Here is a 25,028-nt window from a genome sequence, read left to right on the forward strand (position 1 = left end):
CGTCACGGAGGGCTTGCCGAGCACTGGCATGTAGCGGCGGCGCCCTCCCCTCTCCCGCATGGAGCCGCTCCCCGCGCTCTAGAGACGCCGGCAGCATGTACGGCTTCGTGGTGCGGGACGAGAACAGCTCGGTGTATGCAGAGGTGGCCCGCATCCTGCTGAGCAGCGGCCGGTGGCGGCGGCTGAAGAAGGACAACCCGCGCTTCAACGTCATGCTGGGCGAAAGGAACCGGCTGCCGTTCGGGAGGCTGGGTGAGTGCGCGGTCCCGCATCATGCGCAGTGCTCGCCGGGTGTGAATGGGTGGAGAACCGCGGGCCGCGCACACTCAGCGCCGGCTTCTCTTTGTGTGCGTAAGCATCCGCTGACCTGCAGAGATATACGCAGGAAAACGGCGTAAGTCCGTCCGTGAATCCTGCGCCCGTCTGTGAGCCGGCGGCTGTGCCCCGTCTGCAGGGGCTCATTCACACTACATGTTAGTGCTGCAGGGCGCAGGGATTTCAGTGGTGTTGACGTGCGCCTTGTGTGTGCGCATTTCGGTCGTGCAAAAATAAAAAAAACGCAGCCTTTTCTCTATTTTGCTTCCTTTTTACGTACTGATTTGCGCATATATATATTTTAACTTCCCATTAAAAACAAAGGGTGCGATCGTGTGGTTTATTTTTTGTACACACAAATACGCAGGTCATGCAGTAAAATACGTACAGATGAGCGCAAAAACACACCGCCTATCGCACACATGTGCATGTAAATACACTGACAGCGGCTGTAAGAGGAACAGCTGTGGTTAACCCCTCCCATCCCAGCAGTGCGTGTGGTTCTGGGTGGGTGCGAGGCGTGTCGGCAGCTGCAGTGGGTGTTGTCTGCGGCAGCAGGGGGCTCAGAGGCACAGCTGCTGCCCGTGGACCCTCACACCCCGCTGTCTGCAGACCCCCTTGTTACAGGGCTTACAGGAGCTCCTTAACCCCTTAGTGACACCGCCGCTCTTGAACCGAAGGACGAATGATTTTATTTTTTTCCCCACTAACTGACACAATGGCGGCTTCTTCTGTCCCACGCGCTGTACATTTTATTGGCTCCGTTTTCTGGGCGCAGATAATGTCGTAAAACTTTATTTTATTTTTGGGAGGAAGGGAAGAAAAAACATCAATTCTGCTTGGTTTTTCTTTTCCAGCATTAGTAATGCAGCATAAATGTCGCCATACGCTCTTTCTGTGGGGTTTCTACGATTACAATATCAAAATTATATACAACGTTTTTGTAGGTTTTTCCACTTTTGCACATTTAAAACCCGCTTTTTTTTCCCCCCGTGACAATGGGTGATGAGATGCGTTAAAGCGTTAAAATGCACTAAAATATAGCAGACAGCGCTGGAAAAGCGTGGTGTCTCCAACACAAATACTTCTATAAGAAGCCCTATTGAAATCAATGGAGGCGGTTTACAGCATTTAGCGCAATGTTTGAAATTCCGCGCTGAACACTGTAAAAACCGTCTGTGCGAGAGCGGCCTAAGAAGTGTTTATTGTATGGGTTGTTACGGATGAAATGATATCAATCATCAGTATTTTCATACTAATGGTTTTATAAACGGAGGGAAAAGTGCACAAAAAGCTATTTGTCTTCTAATTTTTTTTTTAATGTCCCTGCAGGGGACTTGAACTTGCAATTGTGCTGGTAAGACATTGCATTACTTTTGTACTACAGTGTATTATCACCTATCATAGCGATCACAGGCCATGGCAGAACCAGACACCATTATCTGATTACCGTGGCAACCCATCCGCTCTCTATGATTACATAGTGGAGAACTGATGGCATCTCAGAGTGAGCACCGTCTGTCTGTGAACCCTTTAGGCTGGGTTCACACGGGGCGTATTCCCGTCGGAAATCTCGCGGTTTGGCCGCAGCAAAAAACGCGAGATTTCCGTCGGGAGAACCGCGGCGGCTTTGAAGCAGCTCGGCCGCTCGCTTTTCCGTTGCTGCATCTTCAGCCGGACTTACCGCAGCGGATTGGCCGTCCCGTGTGGACGAGGTTTCTGAGAAATCTCGTCCACATGGCTGGCTAATCCCGAGATTAGCGGTCGTGGGCGGATTTGCCGCGGCGAAATTCCGCGCGGCAAATCTACCCTGTGTGAACCCAGCCTTACAGGCAGAGATCAACATTGATTGTGTCATGTAAGGGGTTAACAGCAGGGATCGGTGTTCTCACTGTTACAGCGGGAGGCCAGCTATCCAGCTATCAGTCACAGCTGCGGATGACATGGGCCCAAGTTCTGAGCCCGCCCAATAAGACATAAATTTGTCCATTGACGTATACATTTACACTTGCTGCAAGAAGGGGTTAAAGAGGAGCAGTCGGCTCTCCTAACACATCGATTTAGAAATGCTTGTATTCCTCCATGAAGTAAAGATTGTTACATTTTTAAAACTGCATCATCACTCTAGTTGTTCCTCCTGGCATTACCATCCTCCTATCAATGCACACAATGTGGATTCCTCAACCGGAAAGAACCGTTAGCTGGAAATGTTCCTTGAGAACATACCTCTCCGTTGCTGTATGCCGCGAGAAATGACAACTTTCCCTGTCTGGTTTTTCTAATCAGTGGCTGCAGCCATCTTTCACGGGTGAAAGCAGGGCAGAGAAAACCACGGGTAATATACCCCCTCCAGTCCCAGGACAGAACTTTGTCCGGAAACCGGAGAGTTGCCTAAAGCAGCATAAAGTAAATCCTATGCTGTATTTACACACCTCAGTACGCATCCTAAGTCCTTACAATGTCCTCAGCGGTACTTTGAGCTTCACATATGCAGCTTCTCCCATGGCAGTAAAGTGTCACCACACAGTCTGAGGCTGTCCAATCAGTGCCCACGCTATGAGACGCACCACTTTGACAACTGGGTGACACCATTGTCCTTGTCGGTCTGCTCAAACATTTTCCAGAAGGGAAACGGTGCGTCGGCCGCTTCTTAGAAAAGATGTCCAAGTATTTAGTAAAATGGCCCAGAGCTGAGCGGTTGTTAACTGACGGCAGCCTTGTCTCTTGGGCTTCAACTGGAGAAGGTGTGTTGTCCTCTCTGCTGGCGCGGACCGGCCTGGCGCTGCATTCAATCATGTGAAACATATATGTCTAGTGACTCGGTTTACACGTTCCACCTATATAACCCCTTACTGACCACAATACTCATACTTCTCTTTACTGACCTCACTAACGGGCTTTAAACAGGTCCGTACATCTTCTTAAGCCGGTGACTCGGCCACTACTGACAAGATGCGGCAGGATACTTAAGACTGCCTATAGTAATTCAATGGCAATCTTCCCCCATCTTTTCACCCTCGAGGGCCCTGCAAGGTAGCAGTCATCGCACTGATTGCAATGATGTCTGCTGTGTGGATCTGTGCAGGAGTTTGGGAGAAATTTGCCTTTATTAGTCGCAGCCAGACACAGAGGACTATAGGAAGTGGGCCTCAAATTGATGAACTGCAGTTGCCCTGCCCACTCAATGGCTAGCCACACCTACCTTCCAGACACTCATTTATAGCTATTTCACTATTGGGGCTCATTCACATGAGCGTATACACAAATGCGCACTCTTCAGCGCAACGTATTTGCTCTATAATTGCGGTTGATTTGCACACGTTTGTACTGTACATTGTGCTGTACTTTTCTGCGTACACAGGGCCTGTTCGTATGTGTGCACAACACCACACCGCCCTGATTTAAAAGGCTACTTGGCCTAATGAGTTCCAGATGTGTTCTATTCTTCATAGTATTATACATTGTGCACCTCTCCTAGACCTGGGCTGCACAAATACACAGGAAAATGGAGCATTTTTTTTTTTCTTTGCAAGCACAAGAAATGCACATAGAATCAATTACCATCAATAAAATCATATCTGCGCATTGTGTGTGAAAATACGTTCGTATGAAGGAGCCATTAGGGTGTCTTCATACAGCCATATGTGTATTTTGGTCAATGATTACACAGCATATTCATAGGTTGAAATGCAGATGCCTTGCATGTTTCTGCCCTATTGCCATTTTTCTTTTTCTTTTAAATGCATAAATATGCAATGTACTTGTGGGTGTGTTAAAAAAAAAAATGCCCAAAATCTCATTCATTTTGTGCGTAGAAGAGCAGCGTATGCACAAGTTTCCTGCCAATTTACGAATGCCCATTGGTTTCAATGGACTATTTCCATGTGCAATACGTTCCAAGAGAAGACCTGTTTTGTTCATTTTAGTGTTGTTTTTTTGTTTTTTTTTTTCATGCAGCTGAAAAATATACAGCTTTGAATGAATCCGTTGAAATGAATGGCCTCTATTCACTGTGTATTATGTGCATAAAAATACGCTCCTAATATGATATGTAAGTGTTTGTGTGAGAGCACTCTAAGGCCTCATGCACACGGCCGGGTCGGATTCCGACTGAGAAATTCTCGCAGTAGGATGCGACCCATGCGACGATGAGCCGCAGAGCCAGCGCGTCAGCGATGTACCTGTGCAAGCCTCTAGGAGGTCTGCACAGAAATAGGACATTTAATACTGCGCGAGTTTTCACACGGTCAAATGCAACGGCAGAAATTCTGCGAAAAATCTCGCCACAGAATTTCTGTCTGTGGGCGTTGGGCCTTACTGCACATATGGAGACAGTTGTCAATCCTTGGCTGGAGGGTGGGTCTGTTTAGCCCATTGGTTGGGTGTGGCTAATCTGAGCTCATGAATATGCAGGACTAGTTCTGTGTCTGGCTGCTACTAAAAAGAAATGCAAGTTTCTCCCAAACTCCTGCACAGATCCACACACCAGACATATCACTGCAATACACTGAAGTAACTAATGCATTACATTATGAGGAAGATCTGCGTTTTTAGAGTGGGTCTCCACATACACAAGTGCTTCACATGCAGAAGCTGCAAGGAGTTCTGTGGTTGTTGTGCCTCCTTGCCGTCACTGTGCATATGCAATTTTTGCTAACTAGCAAGCACTTTGCTGTCTGCAGGTGGCGGGTGTATTTTTTGGGGGGCTTCTGACATCACCATCTGACTTATTCTTTTTGTCTCTGTTGCAGGTCATGAGCCCGGTATCATGCAGCTGGTGAATTACTATCGTGGAGCTGATAAACTTTGTCGTAAGGCTTCCTTGGTAAAGTAAGTGGCTTCCATGTTGAATTATGCCTTCTTAAAGGAAATCTTGCCTACATTAGTTTTCAGACTGATTGTTTAGCTCTGACTCCTAAGACAAGAATTGGCCAGGATTTAAAGGGAGTCTGTCATCGGGTTCACGCTGCCCAACCCACATGTGGCATGGACCGAGGAATGAGTTTCATTCATCAGCCTGACGAAGGGGGCGAAATATCCCTGAAAGCACGCTATTACGTCATGTATTTTTGTTAGCCATTAAAAGGTATCATATCTACAAGATGACTGAGAACAATCACACTTTGCTCTACTGGCTAACATGGTACCAAACTTTTTTTTTTCTTTCATTTTACACCCCCCCCCCCCCCCTTCCCCGCAACACAATTGAGAGTTGCCAGTATGTTCACATGGCAGCCTGGAAGCTTTCCATGAAATAAAAGCGCTGCGGAGTAAGTTGGCGCTATACAAATAAAGATTATTATTATTAAATAACTTATTTCAGTCTTTGAAGCTAGAAATACAGTATACTGCAATACTGAAGTATTGTAGAAACTATCAAACTATTGTAAGTTCAAGTACCTTCTATAGGGACTAAAGACAAAAAAAAATGTAATATACAATTTTAAAAAATATTAAAAGTGAAAAAAAAAACTTTTTTCCCCCTATTTCTAATGTCAAAAATAAATAATTGCTATAACTGCATCCAAAAAACTAATAATGCCAGAATTGCATTTTTGGGGCACTGCCATCTCCTGAGAAAAAGATTAAGAAGTTGTATGTACCCTTAAATAGTACTGATTAAAACTGCATGTCACCCTGCAAAAACATACTCTCGCCCAGTCACATTGAATGGAAAGATGAGTTATGGGTCTCAGTATATGGCAGCTGAGTGGTGCCTTGGCTTAAGAGTTTAATCTGTTCCGTGACAGAGCTCTTAACCCAAAACACTCGTATGGCCTCCTGCAGACGGCAGAGTCGAATCCTGCGGCAAGAATCCTCGCAGCGGGATGCGCGCCGTGCCCCTGCAGTGACCACTGGGTTCACCTGCTCTCGGCGTCTCCCCGCTCTGGGTGCTGCCGACCAGCCGGCACATGCGCAGAGCGTAGCCGGCGCGTCACTAGTGATGTTTCTATGCAAGGCTCGCACAGAAATAGGACATGCTGCGATTTGTTTACCGCGCTAGTTTTCACGCGGTCAAATCACAGGTGTCTGCATAGGATTGCGTTACCTAATGCAATCCTATGGCAGCGGGCATGGGCGGAAGTTCTGCAGAATTTCTGCCTGTGTGCAGGGGGCCTAAGTCAAATATATATGTCATTATTTATTTATTGTTTTTCATTTCTAAGATTTTTTTTTGATTTTTTTTTTTTTTTTTTTTTTTTTTTTTTTTTTACGAAGTAAATTTGGTATCCCCACATCTGTACTGTCCCGCAGAATAAAATTAGTATGTCATATTTGCTGCATCTTGAGCATTGTGGAAACAAAACCCAGGAACAATGGCACAATTATATATATTTATATATATAATATTTATTTTTTATTTATCCTGCTTAAAAACCTTAAACCTTTTTCAATACATTATATGGTATGTTAAATAAAACTACTAAATTGAACTCCTCCTGCAATAAAACAAGAGTTGTGGCTCCTGAAAAGGTGGGGATGGAAAGAAAAACAAAGAAAATTTGAGAAATTTCAGGTCTTCTAATGGGTTAAAATGAACTCAAGTCACTTTTACAATCCCCCAAGTGGTTTCTGGAATTGTATGTGAGCCACCCGACCACTGAGGTCAGTTTTGCTTTGTGGAAGCTGTAATGTATTTACAAGTTGCTAATGCTGACCAAATCTGGAGATTATCTAATGACCCAGAATTCTGCCTAGACACTGTCAAGAGAACAATCCCGCCCCCAGAAGAAGTTTTGCTGCAGGACTTGGCATACAGTTGTATTTCAGGCAGATATACATATGATGAGAGTGACCACCAGGCTCAGGACCCCCTCAACACACCACTAGTTGAGATGATGGCACAAAAAGCACCAGCAGCTCCAACTGTTTCGTTGTCTGCCATCCAGAGACAGGTGGCGCCATCGTTACACCCCTGTGTCTGTCAGAACCATTTCCAGGAGCTTGGCTGAAGGACATTTGGTCTCACGGCAACCATTATGTGTACGGCCTTCGATAGCCAACCACCATCGCCTGCAATTTTAATGGTGTCGTGAACGACGAAACTGGACGCTACAGAGTGGAACTGGGTTTTCTTCAGCGACAAATCCAGGTTTGTTTTGGGCGCTGACAACTGTCGTGTTCGTGACTGGAGACCTTGGGGTGAGCGCTTCAATCCCTGCCTTTGCTGGGCAGCGAAACGCAGCCCCCACTGCTGGTATGGTGGTCTGAGGGGCCATCGCATATGAGTCGGTCACCCCTAGTAGTGGTATGAGGGACAATGACAGCTCAGCGATATGTTCAGGACCTCCTGCAGCCACATGTGTTACTCTTATGGTGGCTTCCAAGAGGCAGCAGGATAATGCTTGGCTGCATACATACAAGGGGGTCATAGGAACCCCCACAACATTGTCACACTTCCGTGGCTGCCTGGTGACTGGGATTATCACCAGTAGAACATGTATGGAACTATCTGCGACATCAACTTCCCCAGGCTTGCGTTTGTAACAGACTCTCTAGTTAGTACAGCAAATGTGGAGCGATATGCTGCAGGATACCATATGGAACCTGCATGCCTTTTGTGTCCGCCCGTATTACATCTTGTAGCCAAGCTAGAGGCAGTACAACCGGGTACTAGAGCCTCCATGTCTGCCTGGATCACATCTTGTATTTAAGCTAGTGGCGGTACAACAGGGTACTGGAACCTCCCTACAAGGGGTCAGTTTTCCGCTATAATTGATCCTTTTGCTCTGATATTGTAATCACTTACTTATATCAACGTTACAATTGCAGAGAAAGTTTCATCCCATCTGACAAATTCTAGGGGAGGGATTGATTTTGGCACGGTACTGGCTGTTGGTCTAATACTGTACTGTAATTTCTGTTTATATGTCTGCTGCCGTTATGCATGCACTACATTTAGAATACGTGATTACATTCATGAATGGCATGCTGGGAGAGTTGGGAAGCTGACAGCTATAGTGTCTAATTTAACTTTTTTTTTTTTTTTAAAGATTAATTAAAACCAGTCCCGAGCTGTCTGAGTCCTGCACTTGGTTCCCAGAATCCTATGTGATTTATCCAACCACTCAGAAGTCTCCTGTGGCAAAAGGAAGAAACGGTCTCCAAGATCTAATCAACAGCAGCCGCACAGACGAACGAGAGGAGTTCCTGGAATCATTTAATGGAAGGACGGAGAGCGGAAAAGGAAATGTGTGGATAGCCAAGTCCTCGTCCGGTGCCAAAGGTTAGTCGAAGCATTCAGAAAGGTTACCACACAAGCTGGGCTTTCTAAAAACTTGATGGTTCAAAAGTTGTGATCCCTGAGGTCCATCTTTTGTCTGCTGCTCACTATCTGGAGTAGGGTTCAGCAGGAAGACTACGGGTCCACCTTCAGCAAGCGAGCAGTGACCGCGCTAAGACGAGCGCCTCAGCTAGGTCATTCTAGTAATCGGTTGGGGTCTCAGCAGCCGGACCCCAGCGATCAGAATGTTTGTCTATTATACTTTCTAAATCCTTTTGATATGTCTGTGTCACTGTGCTATCTTGATGATCACAAAAAGAGAAGCTCTAATTAAAGCCATTTTTGATATCAAACCTTTTTATGTACAGACTTCTAAAATATTACTAGTAATTATTAGGACATTATAGTCCCAGTGTTTCTGGTGGCACATCACACTCGCAGTAGCTTGATTACCACAAAAGACAAACACAGCTTGGCCCCTCCCACAGCAGTGACATCACCATAGATCCTTCAGCCCACTGGATCTCTGTGGTGACCGTAGGTCAATGTGTTCTGTCAGGACTGCTGAGTTGTATAGGAAATTATAGTACCAGTGTTTCTGTTGGTCCAATGCGCCACACAGCTCTGCTACATGGTAACTGCACACACACAGCTATACTACACCCCACACATCACACACACACACAGAGCGTGACTTCTCCCACAGCAGTGACATCCCCACAGTTCCTTTAGCCCACTAGATCTCTGTGGTGGTGGTAGGTTGTTGTCTTCTGTCAGGACTGCTGAGTTGTGTCTTCTGAGATAACGGCTTAGTTGTATTCTCATTTTGCTATTTTTGCCCTCCCTTTCCAAGAGCTCTAAAAGTGGTGTACTTCTGTGGGTCAGACTCTGTGTTTTTATATGTTATATGACCTTCGATGGTGTCACCAGGGGGCGGAGCAATGAGATCAGCAGGGGAGGAGCATGAGAAGCACACAAGTGCATACAGACAAGCGGTCGTTAGTAGTTTGATTAGGATTACTTCTCTTACAGGCAGGAGCCGTTGTATTTACATAGTGGTCTGTACAGGTTGCATTCAGATTACCTATCATCACCCTGTGGGCCTTCTCTGAAGAATAGAGGTGACAGTTTATAGCAGTAGGCTCCAGGAAAAAAATTTAAAAAATTAAGGTATATGGCGCCATCTACAGGTGTAATAACACGTCAACTGTTTTTTGTTTTTTTTTTTCAAAATTTTTCTGTACTCATTAAACCAGCTTGTAAACTTGTTTCAAGGATTACAAATACAGGCTGGGATGGCAAATAATGAATTCATCTGTTACAGCTGTTCATTGCGCCATATGCCTTAATTTTCCTGGAGCTTGCAGTTTAAATGTTGACTCAGTTGGGTATAACGGGACTTGGGGTTGTCTGCACCCACTACACATAAGGACCCTCTCGCTTCTATAAGAATCTATAGCCTTCTGATGGCATCATTCATCATTTCAAATTTTTTTTTTCTACTGGAGTATTTCCACAATTTTTCTACTTTTTGCACAGTTTATAGCAACATCCATGAGAGAGTCCCCAAAAGAACCAGGAATCTTCTGGTGGGCAGGGCGCTACTAGTACAGGTTTCTGTCCCTAGTGGTCATAAATGGCTGCACATCCAAGTGGAAGAATGTATCAAGTGGGCTACCACAAAGCTCTGTCGTAGGCCCAGTGGTGGTCAACATTTTTCTAAATGATCTGGAGGAGGGAATTGATGGGGAAACTGATCAAATTTGCCAACGACACAAAGCTAGGAGGGATAGCTAACACTAGGGAAAAGAGAGAGAGAGTATTCAAAAAGATCTAGAAAAGCTTGAACAGTGGGCAGCGACTAACAGAATAGTATTTAACAAGGAGAAATGCCAAGTCCTACTTCTGGTCAAGAAAAATGAAAATAGCACATACAGAATGGGGGGAATTGGGCCAAGCAGCACATGTGAAAAAGACTTGGGTATACTAATAGACTAATGTGATGCAGCAGCCAAAAAGGCACACTCAATTCTGGAATGAATCAAGAGAAGCGTAGAGTCTAGATCACATGAGGTAATTATCCTCCTCTACTCTTCCTTAGTCAGACCTCATCTGGAATACCGTGTCCAGCTCTGGGCACCCCACTTTAAAAAAGACCTAGACAAACTGGAGCAAGTTTAGAGAAAAGTTACCAAGATGGTGAGTGGTCTACAAATCATGTCCTATGAGGAACGGTTAAAGGATCTGGGAATGCTTAGCTTACAAAAAAGAAGGCTTAGAGGAGACTTAATAGCTGTCTACAAATATCTGAAGGGCTGTCACAGTGCAGAGGGATCAGCCCTATTCTCATCTGCACAAGGAAAGACTAGAAGCAATGGATGAAACTGAAAGGGAGGAGACACAGATTAGATATTAGACAGTGAGGATAATCAATGAGTGGAACAGGTTACCATGAGAGGTGGTGAGTTATCCTTCAATGGAAGTGTTCAAACAAAGGCTGGACAGACATCTGTCTGGGATGATTTAGTGAATCCTGCACTGAGCAGGCGGTTGGACCCGATGACCCTGGAGGTCCCTTCCAATTCTATGGATGTCTGGGGACCCTTCTGCGACAGTACGTCAGCGGACGTTGTTGGGGAAGATTATCTTCTACCCCAGAGATAGATAGATATATCTCTTTTTTTTTTCCTCAACAATTTCTTCAGTTTTTCTCCTATGTTGTGATGGCAGATTCCCACAAACTGCATCCTGGAAAAAACTGTTGCATGGCGTGAGATTGTATAAATACGGAGGGTGAGGCGAGAGTGTGATGCTGTTTTCTGTTAAAAATTTCTTTAACACTCAGCGCTCTGTGGGTAAACAGCTGCTCACTTCTACCATCAGGACAACGCTCCTGCCGACATGGCGCTGAGTGTTACGCCTATACTAGTAATGCCCCGCCCACCAAAACGGATTCCGTGTTTTTTGAGTACCCACTCGTATTCTGCAAATGGTCTACTGGCAGGTGACGTGTTAACAAGGCTAGACTTTTCAGTAAACTCTAAGGCCTTATTCACACGTCAGTATTTTTCATCAGTATTTTGTAAGCCAAAACCAGTAGTGGAGAGAAAGTATAATGGAAAGATTTACATTACTTCTGTATTTTGGACCCGCTCCTGGTTTTGACTTACGAAATACAGATGAAAAATACTGATGAGAATAAGCCCTAATGAAAGGTCCTTTTAGTGCTTTTTCACACAGTTGTACTGTGTGTGCAACTTTTGCTTGTGTAATGCACAGTAAATAGAACCCACTGATTTCAATGAGCTCGTTTAAATTAGCATTTTTTTTTTCCCTACGGCGTGGGGGAAAAAAACGTCATGTCCTATTTTGGTGCGTATGACTCACACTGCATATATACAAACGCAAAAAAGGATATTTGCACAAAAACCTGCAGAATTGGGTGAAATATGTGGGCCTAAGTGTTTTTTTTTTTTCTTGCAAATATATGCAGTGTATTCACATGACCAAAATACACTTACCTGTGTGAATGAGCCCATAGCTGGCCAATGACCACGAACAAGTGTTAGAATGTTGCTCACACTACGGTATGCTCGCTGTGTATTACCCTGCAGTTTTTACACACATAATACGCAGTAGAAATCTCCCGTATACTTTAGTTTTGCCACTCACTTTTGCCAAGTACGTGTGCAAAAGAAATTGCAGCACGCGCTATATTAACCCTTTCCAATCCACTGTCTGACGTCTAAAGACATTATGATTTAAGGCTGTACAGCTCCGATGATGGAAGACATCCATCGGGGTTCTCTTACTGTATATTGCCAGCCTCTCTGCTATAGGAGCCTATCCAACGTGTCACCTCATGCAGTACTGGCTTTAGCCAGCAGATAGTGTCATTTTTTAGCGGCAGAAAAAGACTAAGCCCCCTAGGAAAACCAGGATACAAATTGGATTGGAAAGGGTTAACGTGTACTACATGCGCATACACGCGAAGATAGTATGTTGGAATTGGTGGGACGCAGCAAATATGCATGTCAATGTATACTTGCCGCATCCTCGCGTGGCACACCAGCAAATGTGTTCGTGTAAGCCAGGCCATTGGACATAAAATACCTTTTGCACACGCATTGCTGGCGGGAGGTTAGCCGATTCTATTAGAATTTAGGTGAAGATTCCGCATGTAAACACAGTCTAACTCTACACAAGCGGCCACCTCTGTGTTATTTGCTGTACTTTCCGGACCCTCGTTCTCGGGATTGGTGAGGGTCACCGCGTCAGACTCCATTAATCGGCAATTTGTCTCTTATCTTATGGATAAGTGATAAGGTATTTTCCCCAAAATTTATCACCTCAACGCCACAAGCTGTAAGCTTACATCCTAGCCGGGGGCACTTAACGTAACCGAACGTAAACTTGCGTCCTGTGGATGGCGCAGGCTCTGAAGTGAGCTTGGACCATCTCACAGTGGGAATCGGTTGTAACTGATAGCTGGCCTTCTGCTGCAACAATGGGGATCCATGATGTTGATCCCCGTTCTTAACCCTTTACATGCCATGATCAATGTACATCGCTGCACAAGGTTCACCGAGGGAGCGCGCTTCCTTTGTTATGTCATCGGCACTCCACAATGGTCTCCGGGCCTGCCATGGCCTGTGATTGCTATTGTGAGCGATACTGTATTGCAGTACAGAAGTACTGCGATGTATTATCATAGCAATCGGAGTTGTTTTTTTTGTTTTGTTTTGTTTCAAGACCCCCACGGGATATAAAAAATGTAAGGGGGAAAAAACTTTCTTTGTGCACTTTACCCTGTTTTGTATTTTTAAAAAAATCTTTTTTTTTACCCATATATTTGGTCTTATCATATCCGTAATGACCTGTACAATTGTACCTGTAAATTGAACACATCCTGCATGGCAAAACTGTTAACAGGAATTTTTTTAAAAAGCTAAAAAATGCTTTTTTTTTTTTTTTTTTTTTTTTTTCATTTTGCCTGCCAAAAAAACCACAATAGAAGTGATCAAAAAAGCGTATGTACCCCAAAATGGTCCCAATAACAACTAAAAAGATAAACAGTCCTACAGCCATGTGGATGGAAAAATATAAAAGTAATGGCGTTTGAAAAGGCCTTTTTCAAGTCTAAGCAGTTGCTGACCTATCCTCAGGGTGGGGCTGACTGTCCCGCCAATCAGCTGTTCACCAGAGCCACTGTGGGCTGGATATGCACGCAACCATACGCTGTACAACGGCTTGGAATGATATTGTGGCCCAAGTCCCGTTCCTGGCTGCTGCACGGTACAGTGCTGTGTGTTTCTCGGGTACAGCAGTTTTGGCGCACAGCTTATTGGGGTGCTAAGTGTCAGATTTCCCTGGCGGTCTGCTATTGATGACCTGCTGTAGATTAGGCCATCGATACTTTAAACCTGTAACCCCGTTATTAAGCTGCAGTTATTGCCTATTAGTACAGTAGAAGTAGATCATAAAGAAATGCAAAAACCTAGCAGACTTTCATCTGTAACAAATCCGAGGGAGAACTAATCCGAGGAAACTTGGGACGCTGTTTAATTATAGATGCCAGTTTTTGACTTCTTATCCATTATTTATAGTCACCCTGAAATATTGATTTCCTCTATTGTTGGTTTTAAAATGTAGAGGCAATGCAGAAAATATTTTGGCACAGCATTATTAACACTTTACACTGGCTGTAATGTCTGCAGAATGAACGGAACTTTTGTCAATGAAGTTTCCAAAAATCTTAAAGTGAATGTTTGCTGTGGGTAGCCAGGTACAGTCCTTATAGACGGTTATACAGGAGGTTCAACTCGATGCCCTAAAAGGGACAGGAAGCACCAAAGTTAATTATTCCCTCCACCCCCTCAGTGTCAGCTGTGTGTGGACATCCTTGCAGGAGGTAGATGTTCTTGTACAGCCAGTTTCAGCTGGCATATTAGTTTCCCTCTTCCCAGGGTCCTTCAAAGGTGATTTTAATAGCGTTCTATTGGCCAAATACTTACCTCTGTCTGCTGAATGGCCTAATGAAGTGCAAACCACTATGTAGTGCCTATGTAGACCTATTATATCAAGTTCCCATACTTACTCCAGAAAGTTCACCTAAACGCATAGTTTTGAGGGTCTATCGAAAAGGCAGTGTCCATACACTCTAACAAAGTAGGAAGAGTGTAAACCGAGTTGGTTACACTCTTCCTAATCAGATATGGAAGACTTTTGTATCGTACTCCAGCTACCCTCCCCCAGATCCTCTCCAGCCAAACCTTTCAATGATCTTGAATTTTCTGCAGCCAGTCCTAGGAAAAAAGGCTTAGAGCCCAATACATTAAAAGTACAGATTTCAGTCCTCAGTACTTACTTCCCCCCAAGACCTAAATGAACACTGCTGGATTGGGAGGTTTATGAAGACTGCCAGGGTATTAGTGTATCTTGACGCTACTAGGTATCCCTGGTGGCGTCAAGATTGACAGGAAGGGGTGACGTAGCTGATTGGCTGGACAGCCTGTTGGGTGGCAGGTCCTGCAAGCTAAGTAAAGAAGCGTAAATAAAGCATGCAGCCACCACCAGCGCTGCAGGCACGAAACCCCCCCCCCCCCCCCCCCCCACAGAGCAAGTGCGTGATCCGGCGGGGGCACATGCTGCAGCCTTCCCCGCCCCCCTCACTGTGACCCTGCGCTCCTAAAGGCTTCCCCACTGCCTCCACGTTACCCTTCCTCAGTGGAACCCAGCGCCCAGGTCGCTCCCTCAGTGTCTGGCTTTGTCGCTGTGTGCTCCAACTTGCCGAGTGTGGCCCTACGCAGACTCTTGGTGTGTGTTCGCGCCGCTGTACTGTCCCTGGCTGCCTAGCCTGGACTGACAAGGGGGTCCGCAGGCATCCGCTCACAACATTAAATGAGCCCTGCAGAAAATGAGATGGGCCGGGTGCGTGCCGCCACTGGTAAGTGAGCCGCAATATGCCTCTGGGGGGCTGTCCGCTTTTAACGCCGCCGCATGGGGCTGTGCCATCCCTGCTCCACACACCGCTGTCCCATTCACTTGCACATGGGGCTGCGCATTTTTCAGTTCACATGGATACTTTTGTGGGCTGCCAGGACCTGCTGCTTAACAAGTTGTGCAGCCTATCGGTGGGGGGTGGGGGGGTGACCCTGACCCTCCTGTCTATCTGGTCTCCACCAGGAGTTCCTGGTGGCGTCAAGATGCACTAATACCGACTGCTAGCAGAAAACTCACTAAGGTTTCTAATCTTGTTCCTCCTTTGGACCTCAATCTTGTCTTAAAATGGTTATCCATCGCTCTTTGAACTCCTTGTAGTTATAATTATCAAGTCGTTCCTGGAAAGCCGCATTTCCGGTTGCTATTGCCATGGTCATGAGGGTTATGTAAAACCAAGCCATCTCTATAAAAGAACCATTTGGCCATTTTAAATTATCCTCAGTTCAGGCTTTTTCCCCCCCCCCCTTTTCAAGATGAAAAGGGGTGGGTGGGGGGGGGGAGCCTAAACGGAGTATAATGAGTTCCATATGTCTCAGGATATCCTTTATCATTTTCACAAAACCCATCAAAATAAGAGGAAGATTTCCACATACTAGATGTTCCCAAGAATAATTCTAAAATATTTGAAGGTCTCCACTTCTTGGGAGAAAAACCAGAACCTCTCTTGTCTGTTTTATGTGGCCAAAATAAAGGAAAGATAATTTTAAGAATTGCCTGTCTTAATTGGACAAGAGCCATCTGTCCAGCTTATAAGGGTTTCTCCACCAGCCAAGCAGTTGACTTATTCAACTTAGAGCCAGGGCAGTTACCTGGGCTGAAAGGAGCAATGCTTCCTTCAAGTAAATCTGCCAAGCTGCCACATGCTGAACTTTATAAACTTATTGGATAAGTTTAGGAGAAATATTCTCTAAACTGCAGTCACCACCCTAGAGTATACATATGCTTATCTGGCTTAACTCCTGTGATTTCGTCATGGCGGATGATTTGTTAAACTAGAATTAGTTCTTGCCTATAAGTTGGTTTTTAGGAAACCCTTTATGACGACATGCCTATTACCCTCACGTTTGTTATATTAACTAGACTCTCATCTACTTTTAGTTCTTAGCTAAGCCTATGTGGTAAAAGTAGGTGGCCCGCGGTATTATACTTGACTTCTCTGTCATTCCTCCAGTGACGTTGCCGGAAGCTGCTGCTCAGTGCATTGAGTGGTCTCTGCTAAGTAGCTCGGCTATTATAAAATGAGAACAGGAGAACTACTTGGCACCACTCAATACACAAACAGGGGAAGGTAAATGGAACACATTTTTTCTAGCTTGGCTCATAGGGCTAAAAGTAGGTGGCAGAAGCCCTTTAAGCATCTATACCGGTTTAGTTATTTGAAAAGCGCTGAGGGTGTTCGGGCAGCGAGGGACTAGTTAACCTTCCTGCTTTTTTGCTGTTAATATTTTTAATACTGTAGAATATAGAGAACAATGAAACATTTCAGTTGATTATACTGTACATAATTGCATCTAAACACATTTTAAAAGCCATATAAAGGGAGACCCATGTGACAGCTGATGCCCACCAAGTATTGAGTGGGATCTGATCCTGAGCCTGCTACACATGGCAACACCCAAATCATCAGAAATGAGCCTAAAGATGCAAACTTTAGATTTCATTTGCCCTGGTTTCCATTTGTTTGTTTTAGTCTTTTTTCAGAGGATACAATGGTGTTGTTCATTGTGTTAAAATATTTACCCTTTCATGCATATTTTGGGGGTTTTCCCTGGGTGTGGGCTATTCCTCCAGAGACTGAGCAGTCCTTCTGCTGTTTGTTGATTTGAGATGAGATTTTCGCATAGTTTTAGAACCTCATGTAGGATGGAATTGCTTTAAAAAATAAAATAAATAAAATCGGTGAGAAAACGCTATAGATTTCTGGATTCAGGTGTTGCTGAAAAGTACGAAACAGTTGTAGTATTTTAACAGAACGTTGATTTGCTACTCTTGTTTAGGGGAAGGAATCCTTATATCGTCTGACGCTACACAACTTCTAGACTTCATTGACAATCAAGGCCAAGTTCATGTGATACAGAAATACCTAGAAAACCCACTTCTTCTAGAGCCCGGACACCGCAAATTTGATATCAGGTGATTCATCTGCCTGTTGAGATTTATTTTGCAGTACATTATATTACCAATTGTTCAAAGATATAATTACCTTAATTTACATGGTTTTTCTATTATTTGAAAGTGAACATTATTGATATGCACAAAACATCAGTTAGATACCGTATTTTTCGCCCTATAAGACGCACCCCCGTTTTAGAGCTGGAAAATAGGGGAAAAAAATCAGTACTCACCTCCCCCGGCATTCTGCGGCGCTGCTGCAGGCTGTCGCTCCCTCCTGGTCCCCGGCAGAGCATTGCTTTCTGGACGCAGGGCTTGAAATCCCCACCTCCAGAAAGCTAATACTGTGATTGGCTGAAGGCGCACGTGTGTTAGCCAATCACAGCCATTCAATGATGTCATTGAATGGCTATGATTGGGTGACGGCGTGTGTTAGTGAATCACAGTATTAGCTTTCTGGAGGAGGGGATTTCAAGCCCTGCGTCCAGAAAGCAATGCTCTGCCGGGGACCAGGAGGGAGCGACAGCCTGCAGCAGCGCCGCAGAACGCCGGGGGAGGTGAGTACTGATTTTTTTATTTTTTTTTTTGACAGGAGGAGAGAGATCTTCTAACTGATCGCACATTTGTTCACTCGATCGCGAATTTAACGCGCAATCGCGCCAAATAAATCGCGTCCGCGCGTTAAATTCACGATCGCCCTCGGAACGAATTTTCGCCACATTTGCTTTATAAGACGCAGGAACTTTTCCCCCCTGCTTTGGAGGCGGAAAAAGTGCGTCTTATAAAGCGAAAAATGCGGTATGTTATGAGTGTCAAATCTTCAGGAGACTGCCATCAAGAATTCTGCATAACATGGTCCTGGCACCCTTTTTCCATTAGAGAGGTGGCCACCTTTGTCCTTTTCCATTGAAGCTGTAGTACCTTTTGTAGTTATCATTTCAGTATAGAAATATGCAAATGGAAAGATGGAACAATACCTTTGCAGCACCACCTATTAGAAAGCATTCTTACAAGTTAATGTTTGAAAAGTCTAACAGGCCTTGTAACGATGACTGGAAATTGTGAACCAAAGCCAGAATACCATCCACAGACAGGGTGATTGCCCCTCATCGGAGTGCAGTAGGTTTCTGACTTGGCTAACGAGAGGCCTTTAGACCCGGTTGGGAAGGGTATTGTTTCTCCTTAAGGAGAGCATCTAGAAGGTGAGTGGGGAGGCTTATAAAGCCATGCTTGCTCCTCTAAGAAATGGTCATTGTTACAAGACTTGTTCAAAAAGTCTAACATTGACTTGCAGTAATGCTGCCTTCCAATAGGTGGCGCTGCAGGGGTATTGTTCCATCTTCCATTAGCAAATTTCCCAGAGGAACATGGATAGCCTTATAAATCTCCTCAACCTTCTAGGTGCTCTCCTTAACCAGTATAGAAATGGTAAGGTTTGTTAACTGCCTAACAGCATCCTGTTGAGAACCAGAACTTAAATATAGTGATAGTGAACATACATGTGAAAATGAGCAAACGTGAAGAGTGGTTGGATCTTTGGTGTCAAACTGATGAAATATATTCCCCTTTAACGACACTTTCTTCATTATTGATGTCTTGTAGGAGCTGGGTCCTTGTGGACAATCAGTATAACATCTTCCTGTATCGTGAGGGAGTCTTAAGAACATCCTCTGAACCATACAACGACTCTGACTTTCAAGACATGACAAGCCACTTAACCAATCACTGCATTCAGAAGGAGCATTCTAAAAACTATGGAAGATATGAAGAGGGAAATGAGATGTTCTTTGAAGAGTTCAATCAGTACCTTATGACCTCTTTAAACATCAATCTAGAAAACAGCATCCTTTGGCAGATAAAGCAAATTATAAGGTACCATCTTAAATCGCTAACCTATTTGAGACCGGAGTTTTGAAGGAGAAGAACCTGTAACTAAGTAGTCAGGTTTTTACACTTAACACGTACACCAGTCAGTCATAATGTAAAAATTGCCTGCATTAATGTGTAGATGCCCCCTATACAACCAAAACTTCTTTGATCCATCAAGACATGAACTCCCCAAAAGCTCTGAAGATGTCCCGCGATACCTGGCACCAACACTTTAGCAACTATCAGGACTTAACCATCTGTTGCTAAAGTGAGGATAGTTGATAAAGTGTATCAGACTTGTTTTTTCAGCACATAGAAACACACAAGATTATTGGGAAAAGGGCGCATGGTCATGTGGTCTGCCCTTACATTTCCTTTTATTTCTCTTTAAGTGTGTGTGTTAGTGTTATTTTTACTTTTGATTTTCCAACCACGTTTGCTGAAAGTTTGTTTCAAGCATCTACTACTCTTTCAAGTAAGTGAAGGCATGCCTGCACTTCCAGTAGCCTGTCACAGAATGAGTCGTGTGTACATGAGGATTAGCAGTATTTCTGGCCACTATAGCATTTTTCACTGGTTTTCCCATCTGCAGCCTGAATCTGATTCTCAGTCTTCCCTGAGCTGGTTGGAGGAGACCAGCTCCTATGGAGTGTCCCATACATTACACACATAGGAAAGCAGGATCTCTCACTCTCCTAAGTAGCGGCATCATGGAGGACTTCATACAGCAGTGTAGCTATGCGTCTCGCTTCTTTCTCCTACAGCAGCTTCCGCCTTCTTCTTCTGTAGACTTCTGTGGGCAGCATGGTACAATATCCACCCCCATATCCTGTAATCTGTGCCTGTTATTAGAGAAGGATTTCACATGAGACAGTGTAGACAGCAAATAAGAAGACATGGAGAGCCCCTTATTTTCAGCATAAAAACTTCATTTTAGGTAAATAAAGTGATTTACTCCTTTCTAATTATCAGTGTCATGAGTTTGTTAAAATGGCAGTATTGGAGGATAACTTCTGTTTGTACAACAACCCTTTTAATCATATTTTTATCTATGGGCGTTGATTCCAGGATTCCTTCATTTAGGACATTGCTGGAGGTCTGTGTCCCAGGCTTTCATGGAAAGAAAATACTAGAATTCTACAGCTTGCAATTACCATATTGGAACATATAGTCAATCTTCATATAAATGCATTATACAGACACTGATGCAGCTGAGCATTTATTATTCGTATTCCCTTTAGGGTCTGTCTGACTTGTATAGAACCTGCAATCAGCACAAAGCATCTGCCCTATCAAAGTTTCCAGCTCTTTGGCTTTGACTTCATGGTGGATGAAGAATTGAAGGTCTGGTTACTTGAAGTCAATGGTGCCCCTGCCTGTGCACAGTAAGTTAGATTATAGCAGTGTGTGAGAAATTATTGTAAAACCCTATATTTTAGATTGAAGTTACTAATTTATACAGCTTACAGCTTGGCAGAATATGTTGATGCGAGGTAAGATATGGGATCATAAATCTACATCTAAAACAGTGGTCCTCTTATGATAGAAAAGTAACTAAATAACAAGAACACTGCAGTTGTGTAGATATAACCTAAGAATTTTCACTCAGTTATCTTGCATAACGCTGCTGCACCAGCATATAAATACGTAACCTACCGATGGGTATGATAGTCAGGTAATCAAGATACTAGGGTGAATAGGAGTTTGCCGGCAAATCTAGTGACTCACAGGTGACCATAGTTTCTGATTGTAGACATTTCGGCTTTTCGTCAGTGTTGCCTGGGATTAAGGATAGTTTCTCCCTGTTGGATTCTGCGGCTGGTAAGTGCGTGAGCTGTAGGGCGTTTCCGGCAGACCTTATGTCCGAAGGTTCACCTCAGCAGAAATAAAGCTGCTGCATATGCCATTTGGCAGCAGGGATATGGCAGGGGTTAAATGTTCAGTTCACTACTTTTGAGCGTCCGGTGGATCTCGCTCGCCTGTGTGGGTTTGTCAGAGTGTGACTTCCGTTTCAGGCCCAGTTGAGGGTGGCAGAGCGGGTGTAAGTTGGAATTCCATAGGCAAGGAGAATTTATCCCTGACATTCAGGCAGATTTAGAACGGTAGATGTGAAAGTTCTAAACTTTCAAAATGGAATAAAACTCATTCTGCAGTTAGTCTTTTATATTCTGACTGCTTCATGGGAGTTTTCGAGGGTGACAGTCTGGTCCAGGGTCACCAGGAATACATTACCTGAGTCAAAGCACTACCCTTTTAATATAACAATGGCCCCCTTGTAACTTTGTATAGATGACAAATCTATATTTTAGTGGTACCCTGCCTGGACAACTTTCTGATTCCAAGTCTGTTGCGTTGGTGTGCTCAGATCGGGTAATCCAAGTCAGGAACATTTTTATTATACCTGGAATGCATAATCTGCTACCGGAAATCTTGGATAACTTCCTTGAAGCGTCGGGTGTTTCTGGGGGACCCGACTAGATTCTGCTCTTTAGTTGTCTCTTCTGCTTCAGGAAAAGATTCCAATGAGTCAGGAAATTGTAAGCAATCTGATCTTCTGTCCCTTGATCGCTATACAAGACGCTATGTCAAACCTAAGATCTACCTTCATGCATCCTGGAGGTTAATGGACTCTGGGTCATATGAGGCTATAAGAGGAGGTCTGCCTAGTATGGAAAAACAGATTACAAAACCCTAGATTACATATCAATTTCAGAGAACTTGTCTAGATTTAAGGTGGTGGCTGATAGAGGAGAATCTTTCCTATGGTGTTCCATGGAAAACTCTAGATCCAATGTTGACTACTACAGATGTCAGTCCCTTGGGGTGGTGGCTCACATGGGAGACTAAATGTTTCAGAGGTCCCGGGACCAATCCATTATTTGGGACTTATTACAATGCAAAAGAACCTGCAAAAAGAACTTCTGGCAGTTCTCAAAGATTTGAGGTTGGTGATCCTGTGTTATGAAGGTAATGAACTACCTGGGAGGAACAAGGTCCCGGTTGATGTCAATCACTTGCCAGATCCTCATGTTAGTTGAGGGGGGAGTGTTATTTCTCTGCTCGTCACCTCAAAGGTGTAGATGACTGGAAATCTTTTCGGTCCTCAGGAGCGAGATCAGGGGGAGTGGTGGCTTTATCAGAGGGTCTTTAACCCCTTAATGACATGGACTAGTTTGGCCTTGAGGACCAAACTATTTTTGGTATTTTTTCATCTCCATTTTTCGAAAGCCATAACTTTTTTATTTTTCTGTCGACGCGGGCGTATAAGGGCTTTTTTTGGCATGGTGGACTGTAGTTTTTATTGGTACCATTTTTGGTTACATAGACTACATTGTAAAACTTTTATTATTTTTTTTAATTTTTTTTTATGATCCTAGGGAGAGAACGCATCAATTCTGCCATAGGTTTTTTTTTTTTTTTTTAAAGCGTTAATTATGCAGCATAAATGACACACTACATTTCTTTCTGCAGGACAGTACGGTTACGATACCAAAATTCTTATATATATATATAATTTTTTTTTTTAGGTTTTTCCACAATAAAAACCCTTTTTTAGAAATTATTTATTTTTTCTAAAATCATAGCAATCAAATTACTATAACTTTTTTATTTTTCCATAGACGGAGCTCTCCGAGGGCTTATTTTTTGCGAGACGAGCTGTAGTTTCTATTGGTACCATTTTGTGGTACATACATTTTTTTTTAAATCACTTTTAGTGCGTTTTTTGGGAGGCAAAATGCTAAAAAGTAGTGTGTTTGCCTCAGTTTTTTAGCATTTTTTTTAAACGCTTTTTGCCGTGCAGGATAAAAAGCGTGTTCAATTTACTGTACGCGTCATTACGAATGCGTCAATACCAAATACGTGGGATGTTTTTTTTTTTTTTTTTACATTTTTTTTTTTTTGTACTTTATTTTGTCTGTAGTAAGTCTGAGGGACTTTTACTTCAGCACTAATGATCGCTGTGATAAGGCATGGCAGGACTTCTCTCCTGGCATGCCTTATCGCTTATTACAGCGATCTTAGGCAATGGCAATACAGGACGCCAGTATCTGGTGTCCTGTTGCCATAGCAACCAGCCAGCCTCTCGCGATGTTATCACGAGAGCTGGCTGGAGTCAGATGGAGCGCACTCCCGCTGTGAGCCCTGTTAAGGGGTTAACAGCAGGGGGGGCGCGCATCTCTGAGGGCTCCCGCTGCGGGATAGAGCGAGATCTGCTATGATGTAAGGGTACGTCATTTTGCGGGAAGTACCCCGCTCCCATGATGTACCTTTTATGTCATGGGGCGGGAAGGGGTTAAAAAGATTGTTCAGTTATGGTAGAGTGCAGCAATAGCAAAAATCAAATGACGATCAGCCTGTGCGAGACGACTTGTCTGGACTGCAGTAGTGGTCACCCAAGTGCCACTGTTGCTTTATTCAGCACATAGGCGGGGATCCCGAGCAGCAGTGATTGACTAACTATTGATGACGTATTCTGGGGACAAGTCCTCTATAGTTTAGTGTTGGAACTCCCCTTTAAGTTTTACACGCTAAGCATATAGGTGATTTTGTCAAGCAATGGTAGCATCTGTTGAGTTAATCACATGATTCAAAAAATTGGTTTGCATATTGCTCTCTAAGGCAGTGCTCATCATATAGAAAACTGGACCACAGTTGACAAGGTAGGGAAATTGCCCGTCCCTGCATCTCCATTTTAAATGGCTTTTTTTTATAACTTTGAAAGGTATTTCTTACATAACACCGCCTTATAATGTCCAAATGGGGAAGAAAAAGCATTCAATACATTTTTTGCACTTCAGAACAGAACTGACTCTGCACATTTGTGGTCTTGGGAATGAATGTAGTGATGTTGAGCATCTGGCATATTCTAGTTTTCCTTCCCTATTCATTATTTTTGTCTTCAGCTTCTTACTGAATGTACAGAACACTCAATATTTCTACATTTCTTCTTTCCAGGAAGCTGTATGCAGAACTTTGCCAAGGCATTGTGGATCTCGCCATCTCCACGGTTTTTCCTCTCACAGACACTGTGCAGAAGCAGACCCAGGACAATGCGTTCATCAAACTCTGAAGACTCTGCCTTATCTATATACGCACAAGCACTGCTGCCACGTATTACTGTTTGATACCCAAATCAGTGATTTTCGCCCACTCATGCCAATTAATTGGTAATTGCACTTGGATAGAACACCCATTGCAAGAGGGGAAGATGAGGCGAAATGAACTGGATGATGCTTTTTATGATTTTACACGCCAAGCATTTAGGTTTTTTATATGAATATAACTTATTTTTTATTTAAGTGAAAATGAAGGATGCAAGTTTAGTCAGCTTGAACTTTTTTTGTTTCCTATGGATGTTTAGCGCTTGAATGCTTTCTGCTCTATACGTTTTTACAGACCTATATGGAGTAAAAGCCTTAAAGCAATTAGTATCTGACTTACGTTTTTTGTGCTGGCAATGATTCATCAGTAGGGACTTCCCTTGATGACTATAGTGTTGAAAAAG

The 25,028-nt window shown here is 43.8% G+C and overlaps 1 protein-coding gene across 1 annotated transcript; it reads left to right on the forward strand.

Annotated features, from left to right (window-relative positions):
• Window positions 1–24,952, forward strand: TTL (tubulin tyrosine ligase). Its single transcript, XM_066596125.1, has 7 exons — window positions 1–252; window positions 5,067–5,145; window positions 8,310–8,542; window positions 17,539–17,674; window positions 19,256–19,525; window positions 20,764–20,907; window positions 24,479–24,952. The coding sequence occupies exons 1-7, from the start codon at window positions 96–98 to the stop codon at window positions 24,591–24,593; spliced, it is 1,134 nt and encodes a 377-aa protein (XP_066452222.1). The 5' UTR covers window positions 1–95; the 3' UTR covers window positions 24,594–24,952.
• Window positions 24,953–25,028: the final 76 nt, after the last annotated feature.

The sequence above is a fragment of the Eleutherodactylus coqui genome, chromosome 3 (assembly GCF_035609145.1).
Source record: "Eleutherodactylus coqui strain aEleCoq1 chromosome 3, aEleCoq1.hap1, whole genome shotgun sequence".
Classification (NCBI taxonomy): domain Eukaryota; kingdom Metazoa; phylum Chordata; class Amphibia; order Anura; family Eleutherodactylidae; genus Eleutherodactylus; species Eleutherodactylus coqui.

What these genes read in the sequence shown, in the direction of transcription:
- TTL (XM_066596125.1), top strand. Translation starts at nt 96, where the DNA reads ATGTACGGCTTCGTGGTGCGGGACGAGAACAGCTCGGTGTATGCAGAG. An exon ending in GTCCTCGTCCGGTGCCAAAG is followed by an intron (nt 8,543 to 17,538) that starts GTTAGTCGAAGC and finishes ACTCTTGTTTAG; the next exon opens with GGGAAGGAATCCTTATATCG. An exon ending in CAGATAAAGCAAATTATAAG is followed by an intron (nt 19,526 to 20,763) that starts GTACCATCTTAA and finishes TATTCCCTTTAG; the next exon opens with GGTCTGTCTGACTTGTATAG.